Below are 27,206 nucleotides of genomic sequence, written 5' to 3' on the forward strand. Positions count from 1 at the left end.
TCTTTGAAAACTCATGGAGATCAAGAGGTCCTGGATGACTGGAAAAAGGCAAATGTGGTGCCCATCTTTAAAAAAGGAAAAGTTCAATCCAGGGAACTATAGACCAGTCAGCCTTGCCTCAGTCCCTGGAAAAATCATAAATCCTCGAGGAATCTATTTTGAAGCACTTGGAAGAGGGGAAAGTGATCAAAAGTAGTCAACATTGATTCACCAAGGGCAAGTCATGCCTGATCAATATTTTTAGCTTCTGTGATGAGGTAACTGGCTCTGTGGACATGGAGGAGTCAATAGATGTGATATACCTTGACTTTAGCAAAGCTTTTGATACAGTCTCCTACAACATTATTTCCCATAAGTTGAGGATATATGAATTGGATAGATGGCTAGATGGTCAGGCCCAATGGGTAGTGATCAATGGTTCAATGACTGTTTGCTGGTCGGTTTCAAGTGGAGTGCCCCAAGGATCAGTTCTAGGGCCAGTATTGTTTAACATCTTTATTAATGACCTGGATGAGGGGATGGATTATACCCTCAGCAAATTTGCAGATGACACGAAGCTAGCAAGAAAGGTAGATATAGGAGGGAAAGGAAAGGGTCTAGAGTGACCTAGATAAATTGGAGGATTGGGCAAAAAGAAATCTGATGAGGTTCAACAAGGACAAACGCAGAATCCTGCACTTGGGATAAAAGAATCCCAAACATTGTTGCAGGCTGGGGACTGACCGGTTAAGTAGCAGTGCAGCAGAAAAGGACCTGGGGGTTGTGGTGGATGAAAGATTGGAAGTGAGTCAACAGTGTGCCCTTGTAGCCAAGAAGGCTAGCGGCATAATGGAGTGCATTAGGAGAAGCATTTCCAAAAGATCTAGAGAAGTTATCATTCCCCTCTATTCGGCACTGGTGAGGCCACATTTGGAGTACTGCCTCCAATTCTGGGCCTTCCAGTATAGAAAGGATGTGGATGTGTTGGAGCAGGTTCAGTGGAAGGCAACGAAAATGATTAGGGGGCTGAAGCATATGACCTGTGAGGAGAGGCTGAGGGATTTCGGCTTTTTTAGTTTGCAGAAGAGAGCAGTGAGGGGCGATTTGATGACTGCCTTCCAGCTTCCTGAAGGTGGGCTTTAAAGGGTTTCTAAACAGCCTAGAGAGAGATTGTTCTCAGTAGAGATGGATGGCGCAACAAGGAGCGATGCTCTGAAGTTACAGAGGGAAAGATGTAGGTTGGATGTTAGGAAAAACTATTTCACCAGGAGAATGGTGAAGCACTGAAATGCTTTACCTAGAGAGATGATGGGATCTCCATCCCTAGAGGTTTTTAAGCTCAGCTTCACAAAGTCCTGACTGGGACAGTTTGGTTCGGGTTGATCCTGCTTCAGGCAAGGGGCTGGATTCGATGACCTCCTTAGATCTCTTACAGCCTTAGGAGTATATGATTCAGTCTCCAATCTGCTACTGACTAAGCCTTGGAGAAGTCCACCTGTCTCATGTTCCCTGTCTGTACGGTGGCAATGCTGTACAAACTGTTTGGATATATGTTCTGTCAAGTGCTTGGAAAATGGTAAATGTTTTGGACTAGTTTCTGCTCTGAGAAGCATCACAGGAAAATGAGGCAGCACTGTGTGTGTGAATGTAAATTGTGTGCAGATGTGCATACAGTAAATTCTTTCATATCTGGCACCCCTGCAACAGGGAGGTTGCTGGATATTCAAATATTCTGGGTAATAGAGAAGAATACTTAGCAGTGCACAACACTCAAGAAAAACAAGATTAGATATTAAGAAACAAACAAATGTATGTTGAGTACTTTATTTACCAACAGTTGTATTGTACACTGTAAACTTATACTGAATTTGTTTTATTTATTTGCATTTACATTCACTATACTGTACTTATGGAAAATGTAACTAAAATGTACTTAAGGTTAAAATGCAGGTTATTTGAGAGTTCCGGATGATAGAGTGCTGGATATGAAAGTGCTCACTGTATGTAAATTGGAGTATGTGCAAAACATTCCTCACAGCCCTTCAAAAAGGCTGCCTCGTTCCAGATTTTATTACAAATCCGAAACTCTGGATGGTTTGACTAAAGGTTCCCCAACTTTGTGGCAAACCTAAGCTGAATTTCACATGTGCGTGGAGGTCTTTTGAGTTAATCAGAGCTGTTCCATGCTTTCTAGTGGATACCAGGTAAGGTTCAATGTTCTTTCATAGTTTTAAATGAATACCAAACAAAATTTGGATTGGATTTCTCTCTCTATGGCTGGGTCTACACGTGCCCCTTACGTTCGAAAGGGGCATGTTAATGAGCAGGTTCAAAATATGCTAATGAGGTGCTGCAATGAATATGCAACACCTCATTAGCATAAATAGCGGCTGCAGCGATTTGAAAGTGCGGCTTTTCGAATCTCATGCTGCCCATGGAGACGGGACCTTCCGAAAGGACCCCCCGCAGTTTTTGAAAGCCCTTCTTCCAATCACAGATAGGAAGAAGGGCTTTTGAAAACTGCGGGGGGGGTGTCCTTTCGGAAGGTCCCATCTCCATGGGCAGCGCGTGATTCAAAAAGCCACACTTTTGAATCGCTGCGTCTGCCATTATGCTAATGAGGCACTGCATATTCATTGCAGCACCTCATTAGCATCTTTCAAACCAGCTCATTAACATGACCCTTTTGAAAGGAAGGGCCGCATGTAGACCCAGCCAAATGTTGTGGGGGTTTGTTTTATGCTGGAATTCAAGGAGAAACCTGTGCCTGGGTAAATGGATGAGACAGGATAGCACAAACCTTTCAAAGAAAGTCAAGGAGATTCATGCAAGTGTGCTAATGAGTGAACTACTTTGGTCAAATTTAGTGTCATGTCTTGCCTATTTCAAGTGCCTGAGCTGAGTTCTGGAGCAAACTAAACAAGAGACTTCCCTCAGAGAATCCATGCCAAATTTTATCTTAAGATGTTTAGAAACAGGGACTGGGAAGTTGAAGAAGTGTCACAGAACACCTGTTCAGTGCAGATGCTATCTACATTTGAGATACTTCTTTATCAAGTCTCAGTTTCTTGATATAAGGTGTTCCTATTAACACCAAGACATGTTTAGAACCATCCTGAACTTTCATCCAAACTTCAAGTAGACAAACACTTCTGTTACACCACTGCATGTTTGTGCAGTGTCTAGCCTGGTGAGGTGGCCTGGGGCCGTAAGCACTCTGTAGTGCTACTACTAATATAAACAATGCACCCTGGCACATCCTTCATTCAGCCTGGAAAAGGAAGCATTGCCAAAAATGCAAGGAAACAGTCCATTCTAACTGAACCAACTGGGATCTTGCAAAAGAGACGCTGCTTTCATGGATTTTCTAGATTAAAGAGGTCTGGACAGTGTCTCATAAACCAGATTAATAATAGAGCTTTTGAAAGTGAACATGGAGTAGGTGTTGCACAGGTCTCCTGATGGATTATGCTTTTGGTAGTTTCTCTGACGGCATTGTAAGCATTCTGAATTCTGGAGCAGAAGCCAGATAGAAGAGGATGCCGTCGATAATAGAGCATTCAGAACCACGTGGCAACCCTGCACTGTAGTCATGTGCCAGAGAAGTTTCCTGAACATTCTCAATTGTTAGCTGTGTAGCACATTACAGCAATATACATGTGCTTTTTTTTTTTTTTTTTTTTTGTATGGTGTAGCCGGTTCAGGTTCCCGGAAGGGCTCCTTCCCTTCCAGGTCAGTGGGTGGCCATCCTGCCCCTCTGCCGCGAGTCCACCAACCCCCAGGTCACTTGTTCGGGGGAGTTCCCACCTTGCCTCAGGTGGAGGAGAGGAAACCATTCAAAGCCCCCTGCCTTACCTCAAGCAGGTGCTGTGGGAAAATTAGCTTCAGTCCAGGCCTAGCCCTAGGTCTGGGCAACAGCAAGCCCACAGTCTTTGGCAGCCCCCAGCCCTAGCTAAGGGCAGGGCAGCAAGCCCAAGAAAGCCCAAGTCCCGTAGTAAGGTCAGGCTGACCCAGGCTCTAATGCTGGGTGGGGCAAGAAACCAAACAAATACAATCTTTAAATGGGCCCCTGCCCGAGCACAGGGTGGGGCGGCCACATCTGACAGAGCCCAGGCCCTGGTGCAGGGCAGGGCAACCCACAGTCTCACAGCGGCCCAGGCCCTAGCTTGTGGGGGGCAGCACACAATGCAATGCACTGCCTGTGCCGACAGAGGGGGGAGACTGCCACCCGGCAAGTGGGTGCCGGGCAGGGACGGAGGCCCACCTGCTTCACCATGTCCCAGCCCAGGGGCCCTCGTCACAGCAGCACAGTCTGCTGCTCGGGTCAGAGGGGAAATGCAGACTGCAACACGCTGCCCAAGGACCTGTCATGGTCCACTGTATGCTCGGGCCACTCCCAGTCTCCCTCCCAGCCAGCACATACCCGAAGTCTACCTGACATCTCAGGGCTTGTGAGGTATCAGGTCCGGCTGGGGACCGGGTGGCCCAATCCAGGCCTTCACGGCCTCTCAGTTCGGCGTCCTCAGGCTGAGGCCGGTTGTCCCGCTGCCTCAGGCTGCGACGGATACGCCAGTTGGTTCTCGGGGCTCAGCTGGTCTTGTCCAGGACGGTTCTGCAGGTCCTGCTGGGTGTCAGGACCAGCAGGGACCCAGGCAGCCCAATCCAGGCCTTGGCCTCCCTCAGCCAGTTCCTCCACCTCCCAAGTGGGGAGCCCAGAGCCGTCCTCTAGCTTCCCTGGAGGCTGCCCCTAGCAGAGTCCTCAGGCTGCCAGACCAGGAGCACAGAGCCATCCTCTGGCTTCTCTGAAGGCTCAGCTGTATCTGAGTCCTCAGCCTAGGCTTTCAGAGGCCTGGCCCCACTTCCTGACTTCCAGTTAGGTGACTGGGAGGGGCCAGGCTCTACACAAAATGGCTGACCCCTTCTAGGTAGTGGGGTGGTTGTCCCACCCCACTGCAATGGAGATTAGAGTTGGAAACTTAGGTGTTGGGTTGTCCATGTTCTCTTTCCATCTGTCCCATTAGCTTGTGTGATGTTGGGCTTGTTAATCTCGCTTCTCCTCAATTTTTCTTTCTGTAAAATAAGATGCTCCAAAAAAGCATTTTGAGATTTCACAAGTTGAGTGAATAATTCGCATTGAATTATGTACTTAACTTCAATTTGTGGTCTCAGACTATCTGCGAGTACATCTCAGTTTCCTCCAACTTATTTGTGATTTGTATGGATTTTTCACACTTCATACTCTCTGAACTGACTCAGAGACTTGAAAGTCAGAAAGGGCCTTTTTGATCTTCTAATTTGATCTCCTGCATGTTGCTGGCCACAAAACCTTGCTTGGCCACTTATGTATAGAGAGCTTCAACCTCTGGCTGAGTTAGTAAAGTCCTCAAATCATGGTGTAAAGACTTCAAGTTACAGAATAATCACCATTTATGCTCGTTAAAACCTGCAAGTGTCCTGTGCTTCACAGAAAGGTGGAAACCCCCAAGGTCTGTGCCACAGACTTGGGGGAAAATTCCTTCCTGGCCTCAAATATAGACCCTGAGCCTATAGGCAAAAACCAACAGGGTAAAATACTTTGGGATCCTCTGATAAAAAGTTGGATGAGGACAATGTATTGTTGCTGTTTTATTTGAATGTTTCCCAAACTTCTTTTTTGGCATTTGTTCCCTTTATTAGTTTAAAAGACAGATTCTGATGTTGGTTGTGCCTGTGTATGTCCAGAGTAAGTCCATTGAATTAAACAAGGTAAATGACAAGTTTGACGTGTGGAACTAAAAGAAAATTCTAGTCCTCTAACGTTGACTGTACTAGTCAGTCATCTCTTTGGCTCCACCTTCCTGCAGCAAGGAACTTCCTCTTACTTTGTATGTTGTCAGTGACTTGGTCCTGCGATTGCTTGAAATCACAGAAGTTCCTTTTGATTGACCCCCTGATATGCTGCTCATACCTTTGGCACTGGTCTCCCTGCTCTCTGAGGCTCCCCCAACATCCTGTCCTGCTGGACCAGATCCTGTGGTCTCCCCCAGCCAAGGTACAGAGTTGAGTTTACTGCCCCACTGCAGAGAAGCACAGACCCTAAACCAGTGCAGCTCCAAGAGGACTTAACTCTAAAAGCTCAGCATGCAGGAAACCAACCTCAAAATGGGACTAAACCCACAAACAAATCTGTCTTACCCTGTGTAAAAGTTTTACACAGAGAAAGCTCATATGTCTGCCCCTTTTATCAGTGTAAGAGAGTTGTGTACAGCCATCTTCACTGGGCTTGATAATAAACAGAAGTGTTTTTATTCAGGTATAAAATGTAGGATTTAGTGGTAAAAAGTAAAAACAGTCAGGTCAAAATAAGTTACAAAATTAAAATCAATAAAAGTGCTTTGCTAATTCTAATGCACTAAGGAACTTGTTAACATGCAAATTCTTACCCTAAACTGTTGCTGCAAACATCTTTTTAACAAGCTAAGCTGAGTCCTAACTTGGGCCCCATCCTTCCTCCTGTTCAGTTTTAGATGTTTCCAGCAGCCATTTCAGGTAAGTGGGTGGTCTCCTGGAAGTTGCCAGCTACCTGTTCTTTGTTTTCCTCCCTTATATCCCTTTTGTCCAAGGCAGGAATTCTTTGTGCTGAGTTCAAGCTTCTCTCACCTTGGGTGGAATATTACCATATCCAAAATGGGTTTCAATATCAGGGAGCCTTTTTACGACCAACCATAGTTTGGGCTTGTGGGACAAGCAAGACTATTCGCAGGTCCTTGAGTTGATCACCGTGCCATTAGTTTTACTGGGCATCAGTGACCGCAATAAACAAATCCACACTTCATACTTAAAACTTCACATAGAAGAATGACACATGCACACAAATAGGAAATGCCATTTGGCAGATTGTAACGTTACAATTCATAGGTGACATGAGGAAGTTTGTCTAAAACATCGCTGAGTTACGCATATTCATATTCACAAGCCAGGCATGGGGGCATCACCTTCCCAACCTGACTTTAGTGCTGAACTCTGTGCCACTGCATTCCTCTTGTTCAGCCATGCATAGAGGATTGCAGCACACTCCCAAACCCCGCCATAGTTCTTTCCCACTGGTGGAAGCATGGCCCTCGGTTAATGTTGTTCAAAAAGTTTGGGAAGCAGAAAGAGCTGAGGATGATTTTCACATTGCATTGATGTTGGGTTGGGGCCAAGTGTGAATGGGGTAAAGTTATAATCACCCTGATGCATAGGCTGTGGAGATGGGGGCAGGGAGAGTTAGGCATGACAGTGCCAGTGAGCTATGCGGGAAGGGGACAGGTGAGACTGGCAGCCTCGTTTCTCTTTTCCTCTGTGGTACATCCCGTGTTCACATCCATCAGTGTGATTTGAAGCAAACGTGGCTATTCCACTGTCTCACATACTGATACCACCCCCCGGCCAAACTGTTCAGACTTCAGTGCAGTTCTTGTTAACTGATACAGTTATCCTATGTCTACACTACAGAGTTTTGTCGACAAAGCTGGCATTTTGTTGACAAAATCCACGGAGCGCCCACATTTCCAAGGTGTTCTGTTAACAGTAAATCAACAGAACGCTGCACTTTTGTTGACAGCATTCTGCCATTCCCCCAGGAGGCAGAACACCTCTGTCGACACAGATCTGTGGGCAGAAAGCCAGTCTGGATGTTCTGGGGGAATTCTGTCAACAGCCAGGGCTTCCGAGACGTTGGGTAGCCCTGTCTGCTGTGCTTTCAGCTGGGCATTTTGTTGAGAGAGTGGCAGTGCACTCTACTTGGCAATTTGGCCGTGATCTGTCAACAGATGTTTTGTCGTAACGTATCGTCCATCGATAATGTCTGATGATAGATTGCTCTAGTCTAGACACAGCCTTAGATTTGGGGATGGTGGTTTCTAAAGAACAAAGAGGGAGAGGAAGAAAGTAAAGCAAATAGGGAATTCAACAGCTGATGGAGTGCGTGTCAAAAATCTCCCTGATTCTTAAGCACAAGCTCAGGTTTCCCACATAGGATAGAACAAAAGATGAGTCTGTTTCTTCATGGGCATGTTCTTTTCTACACTTAGGTTTCTTTCTTTCTTTATCTCTTACTACATCTGTCTGTGTTTTTCAGGCCACTTGCATGCTGGCTTTCAGTTGGAGTTGATTGACCATCTGCAGATAGTTCACACAGGAAAACGGAGGGTTTAACTTGTATACCTGAAAATGAAACGAGTTCACAGAGTTCAAAGGTGAAAGCCCAGCGATATACTGTTTGCTGAGTCCTGTGCTCCCATAGAGAACTACCAGAATAATAGGTGCAGAGTGTTGCCGTGGCAATATGCACTTCCTGATCTCCTCCTCTCTAACTCAGTTTCGCCAGTGATGTCAAGATAACCTTTCCCTGTATTTCATATGCATGCACGCTCTATGATATATGTATAGATGGCGAGAGGAAGAATATGCCTGTGGTTAGAATACTAGTCTTTGATCTGGGAAACCAGAGTTCGATTTGCGGCTACAGTAAACTATCTCATATCCAACGTTCTATCGTCCGGGACTCTCAAATAACCAGTATTTTAATCATAAGAAAATTTTATTTACATTTTCCATATGTACAATATAGTGAAAGTAAATACAAATAAATACAGCAAATACGTATAAGTTTACATTGTATAATGCTAGTGGTACTCTGCTATGTGTTTGTTTCTTTCCATCTAATCCTGTTTTTCTCGAGTGTTATGCATTGCTGGGTATACCTCTCTGTTATCCAGAGTATTTGAATACTCAGCAACCTCCCTGTCCTCAGGCTGTCAGATATGAACTGTACATCACAGACTTCCAGCCTGCTCTTGATCAAATCACACTTATCCGCATTGTGTCTCTGCTTCTGTAAATTGGGGGTGTTAGCACTGTGATCCAGCCCAGTGTTGTTTGAGGATAAGCACATTAAACATAGTGAGTAGCTCACAGTCTGAGGTAACAGGGGTCATAGAAATAACATAGGTGGAAGTGTGGGGTGACAAGGTGCCGAGCTTCTCTGTTGTCATCCGTGGAAGAAGTTTTGAGTGTGAGTGTGTGAACTCAGAGTTAGTCATAATTAGTTGAAAGTGTGAGTGGTTTTAAAACAGTTATTCCATGTGTGTTCTCTCTTGAGATCCATCCCATAGATATACCCCATATCCACAGGTAGTTTGGTTTAGGGGCCAGAGACAGAGCGCTGGACTAGAAGTGGGGAAACTTGGGTTCTTTTCCCAGCTTGACCATTGTCCTTCTGGGTGATTTTGGGCAAATCACTTTCCTCTCTGGGTTTTAGTTTTCTCACCTGTAAAATAGGGATAGTGGTGCTGGCCTTTTTTTCAAAGCACTTTGAGCTCTTCTGATGAAAAGTGCTGTATAACAGGTAGGTATTATTGTTTCAGTTTACAAGTAAAAGATGTTTAATTTTTCCAAGTTGCTCGTTTTGCAGAGTGCAAATGCAAACTTGGAATATAAAGTCAGTCGCTCTCCTCTTCACTCTCACCGCCTTATGACACCTTTTTGCTTGTGATACATCGTTTGCAATTGAAATTGAGGAATTTTGTTGATGATGCATGAGCCAAAATGGCATCCACTTGATTCATCCATACTTCCACTGACTGTGCAGGACTAACAGGCTTTGAAGTAGTCAAAGCTTAATTGTGTTGCGAGACTGCATAGATGTAACTCACAATACACAAAAGAAGCATGTTTGTTGAATAAGAAAATGCTCTTTATACAGAGACACTCTGTTGACTATAAGCCCAACTTTTCTGACCATAAGCATATGGTAAGCAGTTATTCTGGATCTGTAACAGCAACAAAGGGTCCTGTGGCACCTTATAGACTAACAGAAAAGTTTCGAGCATGAGCTTTCGTGAGCACAGACTCTGATGAAGTGAGTCTGTGCTCACGAAAGCTCATGCTCAAAATTTTTCTGTTAGTCTATAAGGTGCCACAGGACCCTTCGTTGCTGTTAGTTATTCTGGGTATTTTCAAACATCTGGAAGTCATTATTAACTAATTGTGTAATAAAAGCAACTTTATATTTCAAGAGATGGGCTTTCAGCTACTGTCCTCTGCTGCAGCATTGACCTAATACCTTAGCCCCTTGGGAAAATGTAGTAGTTTTGGCTTAAGTCTCCTTTAGGTTAAAGTCCCTTCATCAGTGTTTCCAGCACCTGCAATTAGTTTGCAAGCCTTATATTATTTAGTGTTTTTCCTAAAACTCCAGCTTCTGGATATAAGAGATTGCAGGAGAATCTCAGCTTTTGCTTTTTATTATTGTTGTTTTTAATTTAATTTCTAGTATTAATAGTTGCAAAGAGACACTAGAGTATGTGATCTGAGTGCATCCAAACAGCTTCTGTTTGGACAGACGTCTAAGGGATGCTTTTCTTCCTAAGTTTATTAGGTGATGATAAATAAAAAGAACCACATTTATAAGCTAACATGACTTTTCATCAACTGGGGTTGGCAATACTATATTTTATTTCCACCTCTATCATTGTGAGCCATAATAAGGGGAATATGCCATATATAAAATAGTCATCAGAATTATTCATTAGAAATACATTATCCAACAAGTATAGCGTTTTCTGTCCACAAACCAATCCTGATTTCTGCTATTCGATTTGTAGGTAATTTCCCCATATAATTTATGTGCACAAAGTACAGCTGATGGGTTCACTGTTCTTTATGCATGGTGTAAGTCACACAGCATTGTTTCTTCTTCCTGACTGAATGACTGGAGTTTCTAAAACAGGAGAATAATTCCAGTAAGGAATGAATAATGAACAGCAATATCTTCAATGTTGAACAAATGCCCATGTTTGCATGTGAATTCTGATATTCACAGAAAGAAAAGCATTGTTAAATGATTAGGGGGCTGGAGCATGTGACATATGAGGATCAGCTGAGGGATTTGGGCATATTTAGTTTCCAGAAGAGATGAGTGAGGGGCAAACTGATAGCAGCCTTCAACTTCCTGAAGGGGGGACTTTAAAGAGGATGGAGAGAAGCTGGTCTCGTTAGTGATAGGATGGCAGAACAAGGAGTGATGGTCTCAAGTTACATTGGGGGAGGTCTAGGTTAGGGAAAAGTATTTCACTAACGGGGTGGTGAAGCACTGGAATGTGTTACCTAGAGAGTTGGTGGAATCTCCATCCCTAAATATTTTTAAGTCCAGTCTTGAGAAGGTCCTGGCTGGGATGATTTAGTTTTAGATTTAGGTTTAGGAACATTTTTACTGGGGAAGAATTCCAAATGTTTCTCAAATGGGAATAATAAGAGGCAAATAGGATCGAACTCATAATTCAAATCAGAATTTTCTATGGTCATTTTGCATTAACTAGATTTGTTGCGTAATAATGACCAGGAGATACATAAAGTTAGCTATTTTGCTTAAGGGATGTGATTTTTTTTTTCATGTTTGTAGCTCTGCTGGCAAAAGACTAGTATAGATGCAGTTATTTCAGCAAAAATGTCCTTTTGCGAGTTATCTTAGGGAACTGGTTTAAACTGTGTCTGTACTAGGAGGGCTTGTCAGGGTACCTACACCAGTAACCCCTTTCTCTTATAGGCAAGACATTAGGGACCTGATGCCATATTTAGGCACCACAGTAAATGGGCTGTTCTTAAGAGTTGCTGTGTACCTGCAGCTTCTAGTCACTTGACTGGGAGCTGTAGGTACTCAACACCTTTTGAAAATCAAGCCATTTGCTTAGAAGTTTGAGTGCTTGTCTATAAGGAAAATTTTGTGCTATACTGGTATAGTCATACTGCTGTATTTACACTGGTATAAACCCTCAGGGTAGACACTTTTATTCTGGGATAAGGGGAGCTTTTTCAGAGTAGCTTAAACACCTTCTCCAGTGACATAAACTAAACAAAACAAAACCAAAACCAAATCTTTTATGCTGGAATAAGCATGTCTCCTAGACATTACAGGTATAATGGTACTGGTTTATAGTCGTGCTTCAACTTACAACGGTATGTTTCTTACATAGACAAGTCCTAAAGTTGGCGGTAGGTGTCTAGGTTCAGGAAGCCGTGTGTTTATTTCAGGCAGAGCACATATAGAGAAGCCACATGTCACCGTCTCACCTCGTGCCAACCTATATATACCACGGGTAACTTGCTTGGGTACTTGTTGGCATACGGTTATTGACTGTGCTCTTTTTCCATCCAGCACTGCCAGTAACTCAAACCGCAGCACTCCTGCCTGCTCCCCCATCCTGCGCAAACGTTCCCGTTCTCCGACCCCCCAGGACTCCCAAGGAGACGCCATGGTGGAGAAAGGCTCAGACCACTCTTCAGACAAATCACCTTCCACGCCAGAGCAGTGTGTGCAGCGCAGTTATTCTGCTCAGTCAGGTCGCAGCGGGGCCAAGAACTCCAAGGTAAGGCAAGCAACTCGATTATCAGACCCTCACTCCCTTCGTTTATACAGGCTTCAGTGCTGTACTTTGTTCTGTGCCTTTCTTCTCGGTGTTTCTCTTCTCCACCCCCACCACATTACCCAAGAGCCTCTGTGGAGGTGCCCCTTGGCTCTAAGGGCCCTTGAGTGGGTAGGACAGAGCTGAGCACATGCTAAACACATCCTTGTCTCCCCTCTACTAAGCTCATACCATGAGGCACCAGTTGCTCAAGCGCATGTGCCCAGGCTGCAGGTCTATTGAGGCTTCTATTGGCTGAACCTTTGGAACCACTGTCCCGTTTCCCTGGGAGCCTGCACTGGTCCCAATGGGACCCTGACTGCCAGCTGTAGCGAACATTCCATTTCAGCTATTCATCACAAGGTGCTGACGCAAAACCCTGGGAGCAGGGCTCCAGAAGGGGCTCTGAAGAGCTTCTGAATTGCTGAGGGTGAAGTGCATGTTGTGCAGAGAGCCAGGATGAGTCCTAGGCGCTACTTCAGTTCCACGTGAGGCCTGGTTTGGGACCATAAATGGCATTCAGGGAAACTCATCCACCCCAGAACCCCAGGCTTCCTTGGCTGCAGGATTACCCACAGCCAGGGTATTCCATCATAACTGGGAGTGGGATGAATATTGCTCATCATTCCCAGCTCCCAGGCCCCCATGACTGCTTTGCACCTTCTTGACAGCTATATTGCACTGACAGGCATCTTTTCCTCAGGGAAAGAAGAGGCTGACCGAATTGCCTCTCTGTAGCTACCCCCCACCCCACCCACTGTGTGTGCTGATGCTGCCAGGCTGAATGAGCTGTGTAAAAGCCCTTTTTCTTCCCCTCATAGTGGAGGTACCCGCCAACCAGAAGTTAGGAGTCAGCTGTCACTTGAGTCTCGCTGTCTGGACAGAGTGACAGGGAATTGCTTAGAGAGCACATGCAAAGAGTTTTGGGATTGGCCTGCCAGCCCTGATGATTTTGTTAACCTTGGTCAGTGGTGCCTTTTGACCTACATGTTCCCAGGGATGTGTGAACAGAACAGGGGCTTGATGCCAGCCCTAGGTTTGTCAAAAGACAGCTAGCTGCTCAGAAGTCTTTGTGGCTTTTCAAAATTCATGAGGTGAAACATTTCAGCTTGGGTGTCTTCAAAATGTCATCAGCAATTACACACGCATTTCATTCTGGAATGTATGGAATGAGCTGGTAGAGTCTCAGCTCTGTTCTTTGTTGTATAATTGTCTGTATTGCACATCCACCTTCTACTCACTCTTTGCATCACCACTGCCTATGCCGTGTGTGTTCCACAGGTAGAGGACTATATTGTCCAGCTCTGCCAACCCACTGGCTTCCTCAGCATTACATTTGTTTGAGGCACATTTGAACCGGGAAAAAGACGGAGATAATCCTTCCTGTTTTGTTTGAGGTTTTTCCTCCCATTGTTTTATGAGGTCTGATTTTTTTTTTGTAAATTTCTCTCTTTTCCCTCCTGCATGCTTTCTATCCGATTTAGTCACACAAGCGCCTCTCTAAAGTAAGCTTGCTTTCTTCTCCCCCATTCTTCACCGTAGAGCTGTCCTAACACTAAAAAATCCTCCCAGTGGTCCGGGGAAATGCCCCCCTAGTACAAGATGTTCTCCTGGTGCTTCTGTAGGAATGTTGTTGACCATCATCACCCCAACACCTGTTGCTATGTGGCTGGGTTCAGTTGAAGTCACTGGGGTTTCATTAATATTCATTCACAGGGCATGAGAAACATTCATTATGGTCCTCTACTTTACTTCTCTTTGACTCTGTAGTAAGACCTCCAGGCTGGGTAATATAGTCCATCGCACCCTGTCTTTTTCTCTTCTTCTCACTTCATAACTTCCTCGAAATTTGAGACCTGCCAGTTGGTCTCTTACTATTTCTCCAATACTTTCATGACTGGGCACTTGCTTTTTCCGAGGTGGAAGATTCATGACGATTGATCAGGTTGGCCCCCCATGTGTATTTTTGTGTGACTTGAATATTAAAGATCAGTGACCTCAAAAGAATACAGCTGTACTCCTTAGAATTGACCTGCTTTCTAAGGAACCCTGATAATTCATGGGCTCACTCTGAAAGGTGTGATTGGAAGCTCTCTCTCTCTCATTGGGGTAAGAAACCAGCTCCCGCCGGAGAGGAGTGTTTAGCTTTGATTTTTTGCACATCTGGTCAAAAACTAAATTGTCTTTTGAGGATCATAAAACATAAGGCCAGTGATGGGGAGTTTATGGGATAAAGCACCAAAATGAAACAGTTTGGATGGCTTAGTGTCCCAGCATGCTGGCCTTTCCCTAGCAGAGACTTTTGCTTCAAATGTTGGGTTAGTTCCCAGTGGACAATGAGACTCATGGACCTTTTTTCGTCGTCCATTTGTTCCCAACACAAAAATTGGCTTGGTTTTGAATTGTTGTTGGTCTAGGTTCAGGTGACGTTGCCTGAGGTCAGGATGCTGCCCATCAGTTTGAGGTGGATTGAAAAGAGCACAGGCGTTACCCCAGATGGAATAGGAGAGAGCTCTGCTCAGGTTGCAAATGGATCTGCAGGAAGTGGTGCTGTTTAGATATGATAGGTGGTGCTGGGGTATATCTGAATGGGGTGCATTGGCAGAGCAGCATGGGGGGAGGGGCTCATCAATGGAATGGCAGGGCAAGGCGCAGATGCACTGAGAGAGCACGGTGGCAGGTGGAAATCCTAATAGGACAGGTTGGAGGTGCACTGGCAGAGACTAATGTGCAACACACACCAGAGTTGCAGCCTTGGTCCACTTCCTGTCTGTCTCTTGCTTTTGTGAGAACAAAATACTCTAAAGGATATTAGAGAAAATGGTGCAGTAAATCTGAGGTGAGTTGTGAAATGAGGATAGTGAATAGGTGGGATGAGGGAGTTCTAAGCACATTCCCCAATAGACAGCTGTGTCCCCATGTCTCCTGCTGTTTGCGTCCCCTCTGCATTCACAAGCTATCTGTGCTGAGGGCACGCCTCTGGGAGAGCTGTTATGAAGACTGAAACCCCTGCTGATCGCAGGAGAAGTTTGCTTGTGATAGATCAGGGTTAATTTCCACTGGTGGCACAGTTTAGGGAGAGGAATCTCATGGCTAATGAATATGGGGGCTAAATTCCTCTCTCATCTCAGATGGTGATGTCTGTCCAGGGCAGGGACTGTGACAGACGCCATGGATAAGAACTCACACACGCAGAAATTTATATGTTATCTCTCAACCTCTTTGTTTTATTTCAGTTTTTCATTTGGCAAGCAGAAGAATATGCTGCTTTACTGTACAAGCCTGCTCAGATTGGTGAGGGTGGGGGGGACAACTTGAGCCCATGAATTTGATACTGTGTTTATGCAGTTGCTGTTGTACAGGAGTAATTTTTTTCAACTTAGTTGTCATGACACAGTTCCACCATCAGAGGGAGCCGCTTCACTTGGAATTTTGAGTCATTGGACGAAGCCTGGAATAATGCTTTTAGGAGCCCTGCCATCCCCTGCTAACAGCTGAAGCTCGGACAGTGCAGCAAGCAGACGCTTTGCTCCATCTCAGAGTTGGAGTGCCAGCTGTTAAAGCATAAACTGGGATTATAAAATTTAGGGTTTTTTTTGCTCTGGCACATAAAAAGGGTGATTCCCACTCCCCGCCGCACCCAGTGATAAGTGTGAATGAAGAGGACACAGTAGATCTGTATTGTCAACATAGTTTGTACAGGGTCACATACCACAGTCCATAACTATGGCTGCTATGTATTTCAGTAATACAAACAATTAATTTCGTAAGTTAGTTCTATAGGAAAGATGAGCTTTAAAATGTATCTGGGAGGTCGTCACATTCATGCTATCTTATACCTGGGTGGCTTGTTGGATCAGCTTCCATTGCCTTCCCTGTAAAACATAGCCCCCGAGCCCTCTGGCAAATCACTGGCTAAAGCAAACAGGTGCTTGAGTGATAGGGTATGTCTGCACTGGGAGCTGGGGGTGTGATTTCCTGCTCATGCTGGCTGTCACTGAGCTAGCACATTACAAACAGTGTGTAGCAGTGGAAGCACAAGCTGGGGAGTGAGCTAGCAATGCTGAGGATGCACCTAGGGATTTTTGGTGAGCATGGAGCTGGGGCAGCTCGCTTCCCCTCCTTTCTGCCCCCTCCTCCCCCCAGTGCTCATGCTGTTGCAGCTGCGCTCTGTGTTTAGTGCACTAGCTCCATCAGATCTTGAGCTGGGAATCTCACCCCACAGAATCTCACATACTCTTTGTCTCTGAAGCTTCAGCCTGGTGATGGACATGCAGTAGTTGGTAACTGGGTGGCATTAAAAGGGAAAAGGACCTAGTGTTTAGAGTGGGAGACAGGCACCACCTAGCACTGTTGCTCTGTTGCTAACTCAGTTTTAATCTTAGTTAAAACTGCCTCAGTTTCTCCAGTTATAAAATGTGGCTCATGGTGCTTCCATGCCTCTGAGAAGGTGTGGTGGAGCTGTATTATTTACAATACGTGAAGTGCTTTGAATTCTCTGGCAGCAGTGCTGTTGATGAGCAAAGCAGGAGCCTGCTCCCATTAAAATCAATGTCGAGGCTTGCATTGGCTCCACAGAGAGTAGGACCACCCCAGTTATACCAGCCAGCCATCTGAAATTCATACAAACACCGCACCATCCGTTGTCCTCCCACCCTAGATTATCTTGATTCTCCCAAGAAAGAGCGACTCAGGTAGATGATGCTCAGGTAGACAGAACGATGTAGCAGGGTATAAAAAGAAAAGACTTGTTAAAAATCCCCATCCCCTCCCTCATCGAGGCACCACAAGAAGTGTTATCTGGCTGCAGAAGATGAATAACTGTGCTCTGACAACCTGGTATCAGCCCCTCTGTGCCTATGTAGCACTGTGTTCCATGGGTCAGTGGAAGCGCTCCTCAGTTCTGTGTGTGTTTCTCTCCATCTTTATGTTAGATGTTATTTATTTGCTTTTTCTCCTTTCAGTTCTAATTGTGACAATTTCTTTTTCCAGTATGACAGACTTAACCTGATCAAAGTAAGAACTCGTTCCTTTCTTTTTTTTAAAAACACCTGCTGATTCTTCCAGACTCTCTCCTTCATCCTGACTCCCTCTCACCTTGAAAAGAAATCAGTGACTACCCGCTTTGGAGATAAAGCAAAGAGCCAGTCTAAGCCTCCTGAAGCTGTAAGCAGGAATCTTTGTCTCATACAAATGTTTTGGCTCTTCCAAATTGTGAGGTCTTTCTCTGACTTTTGTTATTTTGGTGCACAAGAGAAGAGATCCCTAGGCCCCCCCTTCCTCCTCGTGCTGCCTGTAACGTGCTTACACCATATGTACCTCCTAGTCTGTCTGTCCTAGGCTCCCACGTTTCCCTTTAGCTGGTGCTCTCTGTAATCTCGCTCTTCTGGGAGTTCTCCTTTAGGATCTTTTGGAGCTGACTGATGTCAGGTGACTGGAGGCTCAGGGAGACCTGGTGTAAATTCAGGTCACTTCTGCAAAATCTTATTCCTGCTTCTAAAATTCCCTCTGACCCTAAAAATATCTCCATGCATCAAAAGAAACCGTGTCAAAAGTAAATCTGAACCCCATAGAAAAGGAATCCCTGATATAGGAATAAACATGGTAACAGGATGAATGTGCAACATGGAGAAAGGGTAATAGACATGTAATAAGCAGTGCGTCTGTTGAGTGAATGCAGATGTAAGAGCTTGTGCCCAGGCACTAAGTAGAAAGTAGAACATGAGTTATAATTTAAAGGAGAAAGCCACACAGGATTCAGGTCCAAGAGCTAGACTGGGGAGAAAAGAACTCGCACAGAGAAAAAAATGGCACCACCTTAATACAGAGTTGTCTGTGTAACCTCTCCATCCCCAGACGTAGATGTCACGGTGATGAGTTCTGGGTGGATAGGCAGACTATCATTAGCATCAGTTTAGCCAGGTACTGCCCTGAATTCTGCTTCATTTGTGGACGAAGGTTGGGCTCTCTCCGTGTTCCTTTGGATGAGGATTCCTTGCGGAGGACAAGAAGAGAGTAAGGCCAGCCTTAGAAACAGGTGGAAGGGTCAGAGGATGTAGTCAGTAAGAAATTTCCCCCCTTCTACTAGCTGCTGTTTTTTCTGTCTGTTGAAGACCTGTTGGCACCATGATTCACTTTCCCCTACCAAGATTTGTGGGAGGGCCCAGAAATGGAGGCTTCATGGAGGAGAGTTACTGAGCAGCGTAGATTGAGGGCCACAGCGTGTGCTATGTTCTTGTGATGTTTTTGATGTGGATCGAAAAGGTCCATAGATGCACAAGATCTTTGAGGTTGGCTCTGTGAATGAAATCTGAGTGCTGGTAAAGTTCTCCATCAAGTTTGGAAAGAGAGAAGGGGGCTGAGCAGCTTTGTGAGGTAGATTGTAAGTTTGTCTCTGGTTTCCTACTGGAACAGCTGGGATCCCCTTGGCCACCTTTGTCAATTCATGCAGGAAGTGATGCAAAGGTTTCTGAGAGGTCTCACCCAGCAGTCATCCACTGTCCCACGTCACAAGTAGAGTTGGGTCCATGCCACACAGGTGATCTTCTGATGCAAAATTCAGAGGTGTTGAGGCCTGAGTATTTCATTCCACCCTCATCACCAGTTCCAAGTTCAGAGGTGTGTATGCACCACTCTGACTGTAAAACAAATGTATACTGTGGAATTAATATGATGCTAATCTTATACTTGCCTATTCTTGGGGTAGGGGCAGTTTTGGACAGATGACATTTATTGCTACATGGTCTGAGCAATGCGAATTAAATACTGCCCCGAAATACATATTATGTGAAAGCACAGCAGCATTGTGAGCTTAAGGGGAGGTAGAGAAATCCTGTCCCCAGTACCTAGACACAGGCAAAGAATTTGTTGTAAAAAGATTTTTTTTAAAATAGCTTGTTATCAAGTTAATGGGATTGTCACCTTTTTGCAAACAACGTATGTGATCAGAGTATGTAAGGGTGTCAACAGGTTGCGCGGTCTAGCTGATGGAGCCCAGAGCTGGGAACCAGCACCCTCTGCTCTCTGAGTTTTCTGATACTGTCTGACATCAGTAATACTTTACACTACAGGCCCAAACCTATACATCCTTTGTGTCACGAGGCGCCCTGGTATGATCAGTAGGACTGCTCATGTGAGTAAGATCTGCTAACGTGAAGGAGGGCTTACAGATCAAGTCCACAGCAGCATCATGCTTCCCCATGTCCAGGAGGTACACAAATAAGTATCATTTCTCCCTGTTGCAGCTGGGAACACTAGACCTTGGAGAAGTGTAGTGACTTGCCCAAGATCACAGAGCAAGTCTAGTTCAAAGAGAGCATTACAGGACCGTCCCAAACCCAATTTTCTTCATAAGTCCCCTAGATCAGACTACCCCGTCTCTCATTTCCATGTTTGTAAAATGGGGATAGTCAAACTTCCAGTCATGTCTAGAGTGAATGGACAGTACCACCTAAGTAGTGGCAGTACTACTACTTGGGGCACCACACCAGAATGCAAACCATGCTTCTTCCCCTCCCCTTGCAATCCAACTGCTTTCACCTCCCTTTTAAAAATGGCAGAATAATTTTTCTGGCTGAACTGGCTTTGTCATGCACTTTAATGTGACAAATAGCTCAGCCTAATCCCAGAACAGTGTGCAATGTCTCAATGACTGTCTGCAAAATCCCAGGCAGGGGACAGAAAAATTCTTCGCATAGTTTTGTGGAAAAATGTACCATCAGTTTTGCCCAGCTCTGCTGAGTGCTTTTATTACTGTAGTGTTCTCCCTCTCACTCTCCTCCTTTCAAATGCTGCTTCCTCCATCCGAATCTTGTGAAGGGTCAGACAGACCCCTGTTGTGAGTGACTGACATGAAATCAAGTTTCTCACTCCATCTCGGTATTTCCTCAAGGGTTACTTTGGAAGGGGCCTCAGAACAGGCTAGCATTTTTATCAGCAGGTCTGTGGAAGAGTGAAGTTTGTAATAGGAACGATTGGTGATCATTAGCTCTAGTGTCACTAATGCTTGCAGCTGTTCTGCAGAAAGGATTACAAAGTGTGTGTGTGAGAGAGCTTGAATTGCCTCCTGCTATAAACTCATACTTTCGGGTTTGTTCTCAAATCAGATAGCTGTGACTAACCATGTTAGACTCTGGAGTGCACCACCATCTTTTGCCTTTATTCCCGCTTTTTGCTTTTTACACTGCATTCCAAATGGGTTCTAGTGTCTGTCTGTCTGTCTCTCTCTTTCTCTCTTACTAAGATCTTTGCAATAACTAATATTTCTTTTTTATTTTGTCCTTACAGAAAAGCCAGAGTTGGTATAATGTAAGTACTCCTGTTTCTCTTGTCCCTTGGTACCTGTGGGGTGGGGGAAGGTGGGTTTTGTTCAAGAGGGGCATGTTGATCATTTCAGAAAAGGAGGGGTGGGAAGGGGTTCAAAACTGACAAGCGGAGGTTGGCCACTTACAGGAGGGCTAGCGAGAGATGAGACACCAAGAATTGGAGCAGATGGTGTATCCTCTCAGTCACAGGCTTCCTGCTGCATGTACATAGGGTTGCTAGCTCTCATTCAATCTCCTTGGAATAGAATTAGAGTTTGGCTTAATATAGCTCTGAACACTGCTACCAGTACATAAAAATGTTCACACCTTTTGGAGTGAGTTGCAGGAAAAGGGACTCGCTTGTCCACATTGTTTGTGAGAACATAAACCATCTTCCATTTCTGCCTTGATCCGAATTTTTTTTCCCCTTGCGATCATGATTGGCAGCATTCACAGCATTCATTGTCAGTTTTCACAATTTCCTCAAGCAGATAGCGGTAGCTTTGCTCACACAAATGAGCTCCATCCTCCCCAAATGGATACCAGCTGTGCAGTGGCTGTACAGATGGGGGTCCTACATTAGCCATTTCTACACTACTTTGTATGACTTTCCCTGAAAATGGATTTAGGTGGAAAATGGTTAGAGGCATGGTGGGTTTTTTTTGTTTTTGTGCGGCTACTGGGAGGGAAAAAGTGCAGTTTTAGAAGTATCTGGCATGTTCAAGGGAATATTGGAATTCGAAAAGGTTCCAAAAAGGACAACAAAATGATAAAGGGTGTGGAACCTGTGCTGTATGAGGAGTGATTAATAAGACTCGGACTATTCAGCTTGGAAAAGAGATGACTTAGGGATATGATAGAGGTCTACAAAATCATGACTGTTGTGGAGGAAGTAAAAAAGGAGGTGTTATTTACTCATAATACAAGAACTGGGGTAACCAAATGAAATTAGTGAGCAGCAAGTTTAAAACAAACAAAAGGAAGTTCCCCCCCCACAATTCACAGTCAATCTGTGGAAATCTTTGCCAGAAGATGCTGGGTTCAAAACCTGTAGCAGGGTTCAAAAAAGAAATAGATCAATTCACAGAGGATAGGTCCATCAGTAGTTACTAGCCAGGACAGGCAGGGATATTGTCCCTAGCCTCTGTCTGCCAGGGTGGGTGACAGTAGATGGGTCACTTGATGGTTCCCTGTTCGGTTCATTGCCAGTGGTGACCTGGCCTCGGCTACTGTCAGAGGAAAGAATAGTGAGCTAGATGGACCTCTGGTTTCACTCAGTGTGGTGCCATTTTTATGACTGATAGTGGGGAATGGAGCCTTTCATCTCTAGGTGAACAACATGGCAGATCTTCAGTTTGGGGAAGCGCATGAACAGGTGGCTGATGCCGCATAAAGAACTCCTCAACAATTGTAACTCCTCTGTTGGCAGCTTAGCAGAGAGGCCAAGGACTGCATAAAACATGGAGACTGAACTCTTCTCACACCCGAAGTCGTCTGTGCAGGGAAAGCACATGACATGGCTGCTTTGTTTACTATAATTTTTCTTAGGATAAATAGACTTCAGATCCTGATTTTCAAAGGAACCCATCTCCCCTATAGACACCCAACAAAGTGCTGAACAACCGGCTAATCTCATAACAGACAGCAGCAGTTTACAAACTTGACCCTTAAACTCCTGAGGTGTGGCTGCAGCCCATTTTATTGACATTTTAAATACACATCATTTCAGGAGTGTTCATGATAAGTGTTTGGCAGGAGTGAATCACTGGGCAAGAGGTCCGAGGGGTATGTCTGGGAGGGTTACTAACAGAAATCAGCATGAGATTCAGTAGCTTATGTCCCAGTTGATCAAACTGAATTTGCTGTGTCTTCAGAACAACTTAAATCAGAAGTGTAGCTGAGATTTCTGCACAGAGAAAGGTTTTGACTTTTTCTGTTTCTTCCCTCCCATGGAACCTGAGTGTGTATGAAAACATTAGCCAGGAAAACAGTGGCTGTGCAGAAGAGCCTTCACATCACATGAAACCCCTGGGAGTTAGCACCTAAATACTCTTAAAAATCTGGACACATGTCCTCTATTCAGCAGTCCGCCTTTGTTCAGTAAATCACTTAAAATGTGCTCAGCTAGTTACACCTGCTCAAAATTAAACACCTCCTTAAGTGGTTTGTTGAAGCAGCATGGATTTAACATTTGGCACCTGTGCATTGTTTAACTGGGCCCTTTAGCCCCTTGATGAAAGGTTCCCCAGTCTTCCGATGTACACTGTATGCTAACCCAACAGTATTTAAACCAGGTTTACTTGGCTTCATGCTTCCCGAGCTTCAGGCTCTCCTGGCTCTAGAATTCCCAGGAGGTTTCAGAGTACTATGAGCAACAACAGCATAGTATTTTGGCAGTCAGAATAAAGTTCATAAACAAACAAAGGACAAAGATGGGACTAAAGCCAAAAATGTCTGTGAGTGAGTGAACATACCAGGAATTCCTGTTTCTGCTTCTCTCTCCTTTCCCAGGGTTTCTCATGAGTTTTCTCATCCTGCCTAACTCTGGGCCAATCTCTGCACTAGGTGTTAGGAGAATTGAGGGACACCCCCACAGCCAGTCTGTAAGGCTCTGATACAACCTCTGTTGTCCATGATCACCTACTGTTGGGTGCGATGAATTTGGAGCCAGCAGACACGGAAACCTGGCTTGTAGAAAAAGCAAGCATTAGATCCCATTTAATCTGGGATCCTAGACCCCAGAGAGGTTGTAGCAAGGAAGTACGCTAGAAATTGAGCCCATTTCTGATCAATTCCACTGTCAAGCTCTGTCTGCATCTCATTCATGCAGCACTTGCATTTTTTGTGAGATACCAAAGTATCCTCCATCCACAGCTCCCAACCTCCAGTACGTACTGCCCATCTCCTCTGGGAGTCTAAGAAAGCGGGGCAGGAACTGGCTCTTATATGGTTAGAAGGGCATCAAACTTTTCCAGACATGCCCATTCCTTGCTCGCTTTGCACATCTGCCTGGCCATCACTTCCTGTTGTCACTATTATTTATTTTTAAATCCCCCATAACTCCAAAATGAAATCACTTTGCTGGCTGGTTTGGTTCTGAAATGAGCTGTGGTTTGAAATAGGAATTTTCCCCACGAGAGGTGAAATGTACACAAAGACAGGCCTGGTGAGGAAGAGAAAGCATTGAACAGGGATAGGCAAGGGTGCAGATGGCAACAGGGGCATAAAACAATAGACCTCTTTCTATTGACATCAGTGACCAAACTCCCTTTAACTCCAGTGGGAGCTGGTGTGGATTCAGTACACACAAAGAGCAAGAAGAGGGACAGAAGCAAGGACAGCAGAACATCTGGCTAAGGAGGCAGTGTAGGCAGATGGTGTTAGCAAGTGTAGAGAGAGACAAGTGAGGGTGGAGCAAACATGAACTGCAGACAGTGAGAAGAGATGGACAGGTGATAAGCAGGATGGAGAGCACACCAACATAAACAGAAAGGTGGAGGGTGCTCAGAAGCCCAGAACATGGACAGAATGACTGTGAGGAGGTGGCACGAAGAAACGTGTAAAGAAGTCAGTGACCATAGCTGAAGGAGGCATTATATTGTACATAAGAACTGCTTATTTCTGTGGCTGCTGGAAGCCATCCCCTGCTGCATGATGCTTTGGTGTGATGTGCTTCTGTGGTTCTCTCTTGGTTTTGTGTCCGCTCTATCTTATCTATCTTTTCTCTTGTTTTTCCTCCATGTATGTTCAGCATGAGAGACAGCACATCCGGAGAGTAAGCACTGGCTGCATTCTTCCTTTTTTTCTTTGCCTTTTTCTTTTTTCCCCAAATTCTAGTCTGTGAAGTCATTGTGGCCAGGTGAAAGCAGCAGTGTGGAAATGGGCACGGGCCACCTGAGCTCCAGGAAGGGACTCGGAGTGCTAGTCAGAACAGTCGTCAGTAATTTGCTACTGCTTTGAATTGCATCAGGCAAGTCCTGCTGGGATCTCTGGCACAGGGGACAACCAGAGACTTTCTCTTGTCCCCAGCCGTAGGACAGATCCATAAATAAAAGTTCACCTCCAAGACACATCTTCGAGAGCCCACCTTTGGTGTTGTCTTGCAGTTTAGTCAGCCCTAGCATGTGTCTTTAAACCTGCGTGCATGAAACACAAGTACATCTGTATTTACTGCACACTGATGCACTCTCACCCTCACTTACAGAGCTATGTGCTCCCCAGGAGTGAAAATCTTCCCTGAACCAAACACGTCCATTAATGCCCTATTAATATAGTGGTCTTGGCTGCAGAGACTTCAGCTCTATCCCTGCTGCTTTTAACTGGCTTTCTTGTTTCTGTCTGGCCTGCTGTATTATCTCCTGTCCCCTTAACATGGCTTTGATCTGCCCTTGCTTATCCAGTAGAGGTTGCTCCCTTCCATATTCCATTTTTCTCTTTTCGTCTTCCACGAGGATAGCAACCTCTAGCTGTGAATGTTTTCTTTAGAACTCCCTCCCTCTGCTGCCTGGTGTGTTCTCTTGTTGGTCCCACCACTAGTTTCCAAGAGACGCACCTGAGGTTTGCATCATGACCTGATCAAACGGAGGTGGGGGGAGGGGGAGGAGAAGGGGGGAGACATTTCTGGTCTGTGATGTTCAAGGTGTAGAACCAATGGAAGTAGGTCCTTATTCCCTCAGTTGTAGGAGACCTTCAGTCTTGTTGTTCTGTTCCTTGTAGATCAGCCATGTGGGCTGATGTGCAGATGTCACTTCTGAGAGTTAAAACACACTGCTAATTCAAGTCCCGTTCTTCAGATTTCCAAAGTGAGATTAAAGTGATACAGAAAACTCTCAGTAATCAACAGAAGCCTAGCCAGCCTCCAGCAAGCAGGTAGCAGAGAAGACATGACATTCTCCTTCAGTGACTTCTTGTAGGTGTCCCCCATGCCTCCTGCCAAGTACCCACGGAGAGACTTCGCTTAGCTCTCCTCCCCAAAGCTGAACCACCAGCATTCCTAATTATTAGGGTGGGGAACCTTTTTTTCGGTCGGGGGCACTGATCCATAGAACAGTCAGTTGGCGGTTACATACACCAACCCTCACTGCTCGCCGGCTGCCAGTGCTCCCAAGGTGGGAAGCAAAAACAAAAGTACCCCGACCCTCACTCTCACTTACCTCAGATCACGCCGCATTCCAGCGGGGGTTGGGAGGGAGATAGTTGGGCTCCAGGTTTCCTCCTACAGTGGGGTGAGCTGGCACTCACGCTCCAGCTCCGCGGCCTGTGGTGCTGGTAGTTGCCACGGTGCAGATAATAGCCGCAGTCCAGATCAAATTAAGCTGGTGGGCAGGGTCCAGCCCACAGGCTGTAGGTTTCCCACCCCTGCTGTGGATAATGTCCAGCAACCAACTGCTCTGTGGGGAGACAAGCTCAGAGGCCCATGCTTTGTTCCGAAGCATGTCCCAGCTATAGAAAGGTGCCTTGCACACCTGCCTTGAGAATGTGGGTGCCAGCTGAACCATACAGTCCCGTTTTTGCTCCAGAGTGAACGCATGCAGCCCTGCTATTCACCTGGGTGCAGAACTCTTAGCTTGAGGAGTGTGGGTTTATTGGCTGGCCGGCTGAGTTCACCAGCAGTGAAAGGGAAGAGCCATCCACATTCTCTCCAGAGACATTACTGAGGAGCAGCTGACTTGGGTCCTGGTTTGACAGGATTATTAACCTGATTGATTAAAAGGTCATTACTGAGTGTCTGCAGGTCTCTGTAGTCCACGTTTAGCCCTCGGGCTGCACTTTGAGTGGCCCCTCTTCTGGGCTTAAGTGCTCACCAGTTTAGAAACAGGTAGGTTGCGGCAGGGAGCAACTGCCATCAGCAGTGAGACACCACCTAGCACTGTTTACGAAGAGGATTGTCTGCATTTGCGCAAATGTCTTGTCCTGAGAGATGGAGTCTGGCATGTAATCTCCTGTCCCATGAACCTAAGGATATGACAGAGCTTTTCTTGGGCCGGCTTCACCCTAGAAAAGTTTTACCTGTGTAGCTCTAGCTGTAAACCATCCCTCTGTAGATACAGTTCACATTAGCAATAAAGTGCATTCACTAATGTACTTTGTATCGGATTCCTGAACAATAAGCTATATTGGCCAAAGTGCTTTTATGCCAGTGTAGAAATGTCACTAAGGCTGTGTCTACATGGCGGGCGGTATCTCTGTATCCCGGAATCACTGCCTGCATTTATGCAACACGCCCTTTGTCTTAAACCAGTTTTCAAGATGAACGTTATTCCGGCATCCCTGTTCACCTCATTGCTGGAGAGGCACAGGGATGTCTCAGAGTAGAGCTTCATTTGGGCATGTGGTGCCATATAGACAGTGCCATGTGCCGAAATAGCCCTATTTCAAAACCTACTCTAAATAAGCTACACAGTTTAGTGAGTGCAATTATGTAGCTTATTTCAAGGTTAGGTTGTCGTGTAGAGGTAGCCTAAAAATCCCACCCCTTAAACAGCATTTCCATACCTGGCCT

At 45.3% G+C, this 27,206-nt stretch overlaps 1 protein-coding gene across 12 annotated transcripts in view; it reads left to right on the top strand.

The window, feature by feature from the left end:
• Positions 1–27,206, top strand: part of GRAMD1B (GRAM domain containing 1B) — a 216,808-nt gene that overhangs the window by 157,967 nt on the left and 31,635 nt on the right. For 9 of the 12 annotated variants that reach the window (XM_074977031.1, XM_074977032.1, XM_074977041.1 and 6 more), the window contains 2 exons: positions 12,155–12,365; positions 20,688–20,708. In XM_074977031.1, coding sequence (XP_074833132.1) covers positions 12,155–12,365; positions 20,688–20,708 — 232 coding nt within the window. Of the gene's footprint in view, positions 1–9,214; positions 9,350–12,154; positions 12,366–20,687; positions 20,709–23,215; positions 23,355–24,541; positions 25,224–27,206 lie in introns of those variants that run through there. The other 3 variants (XM_074977043.1, XM_074977044.1, XM_074977038.1) reach the window with 3 other exon arrangements.

Source organism: Carettochelys insculpta, chromosome 25, assembly GCF_033958435.1.
Source record: "Carettochelys insculpta isolate YL-2023 chromosome 25, ASM3395843v1, whole genome shotgun sequence".
Lineage (NCBI taxonomy): Eukaryota > Metazoa > Chordata > Testudines > Carettochelyidae > Carettochelys > Carettochelys insculpta.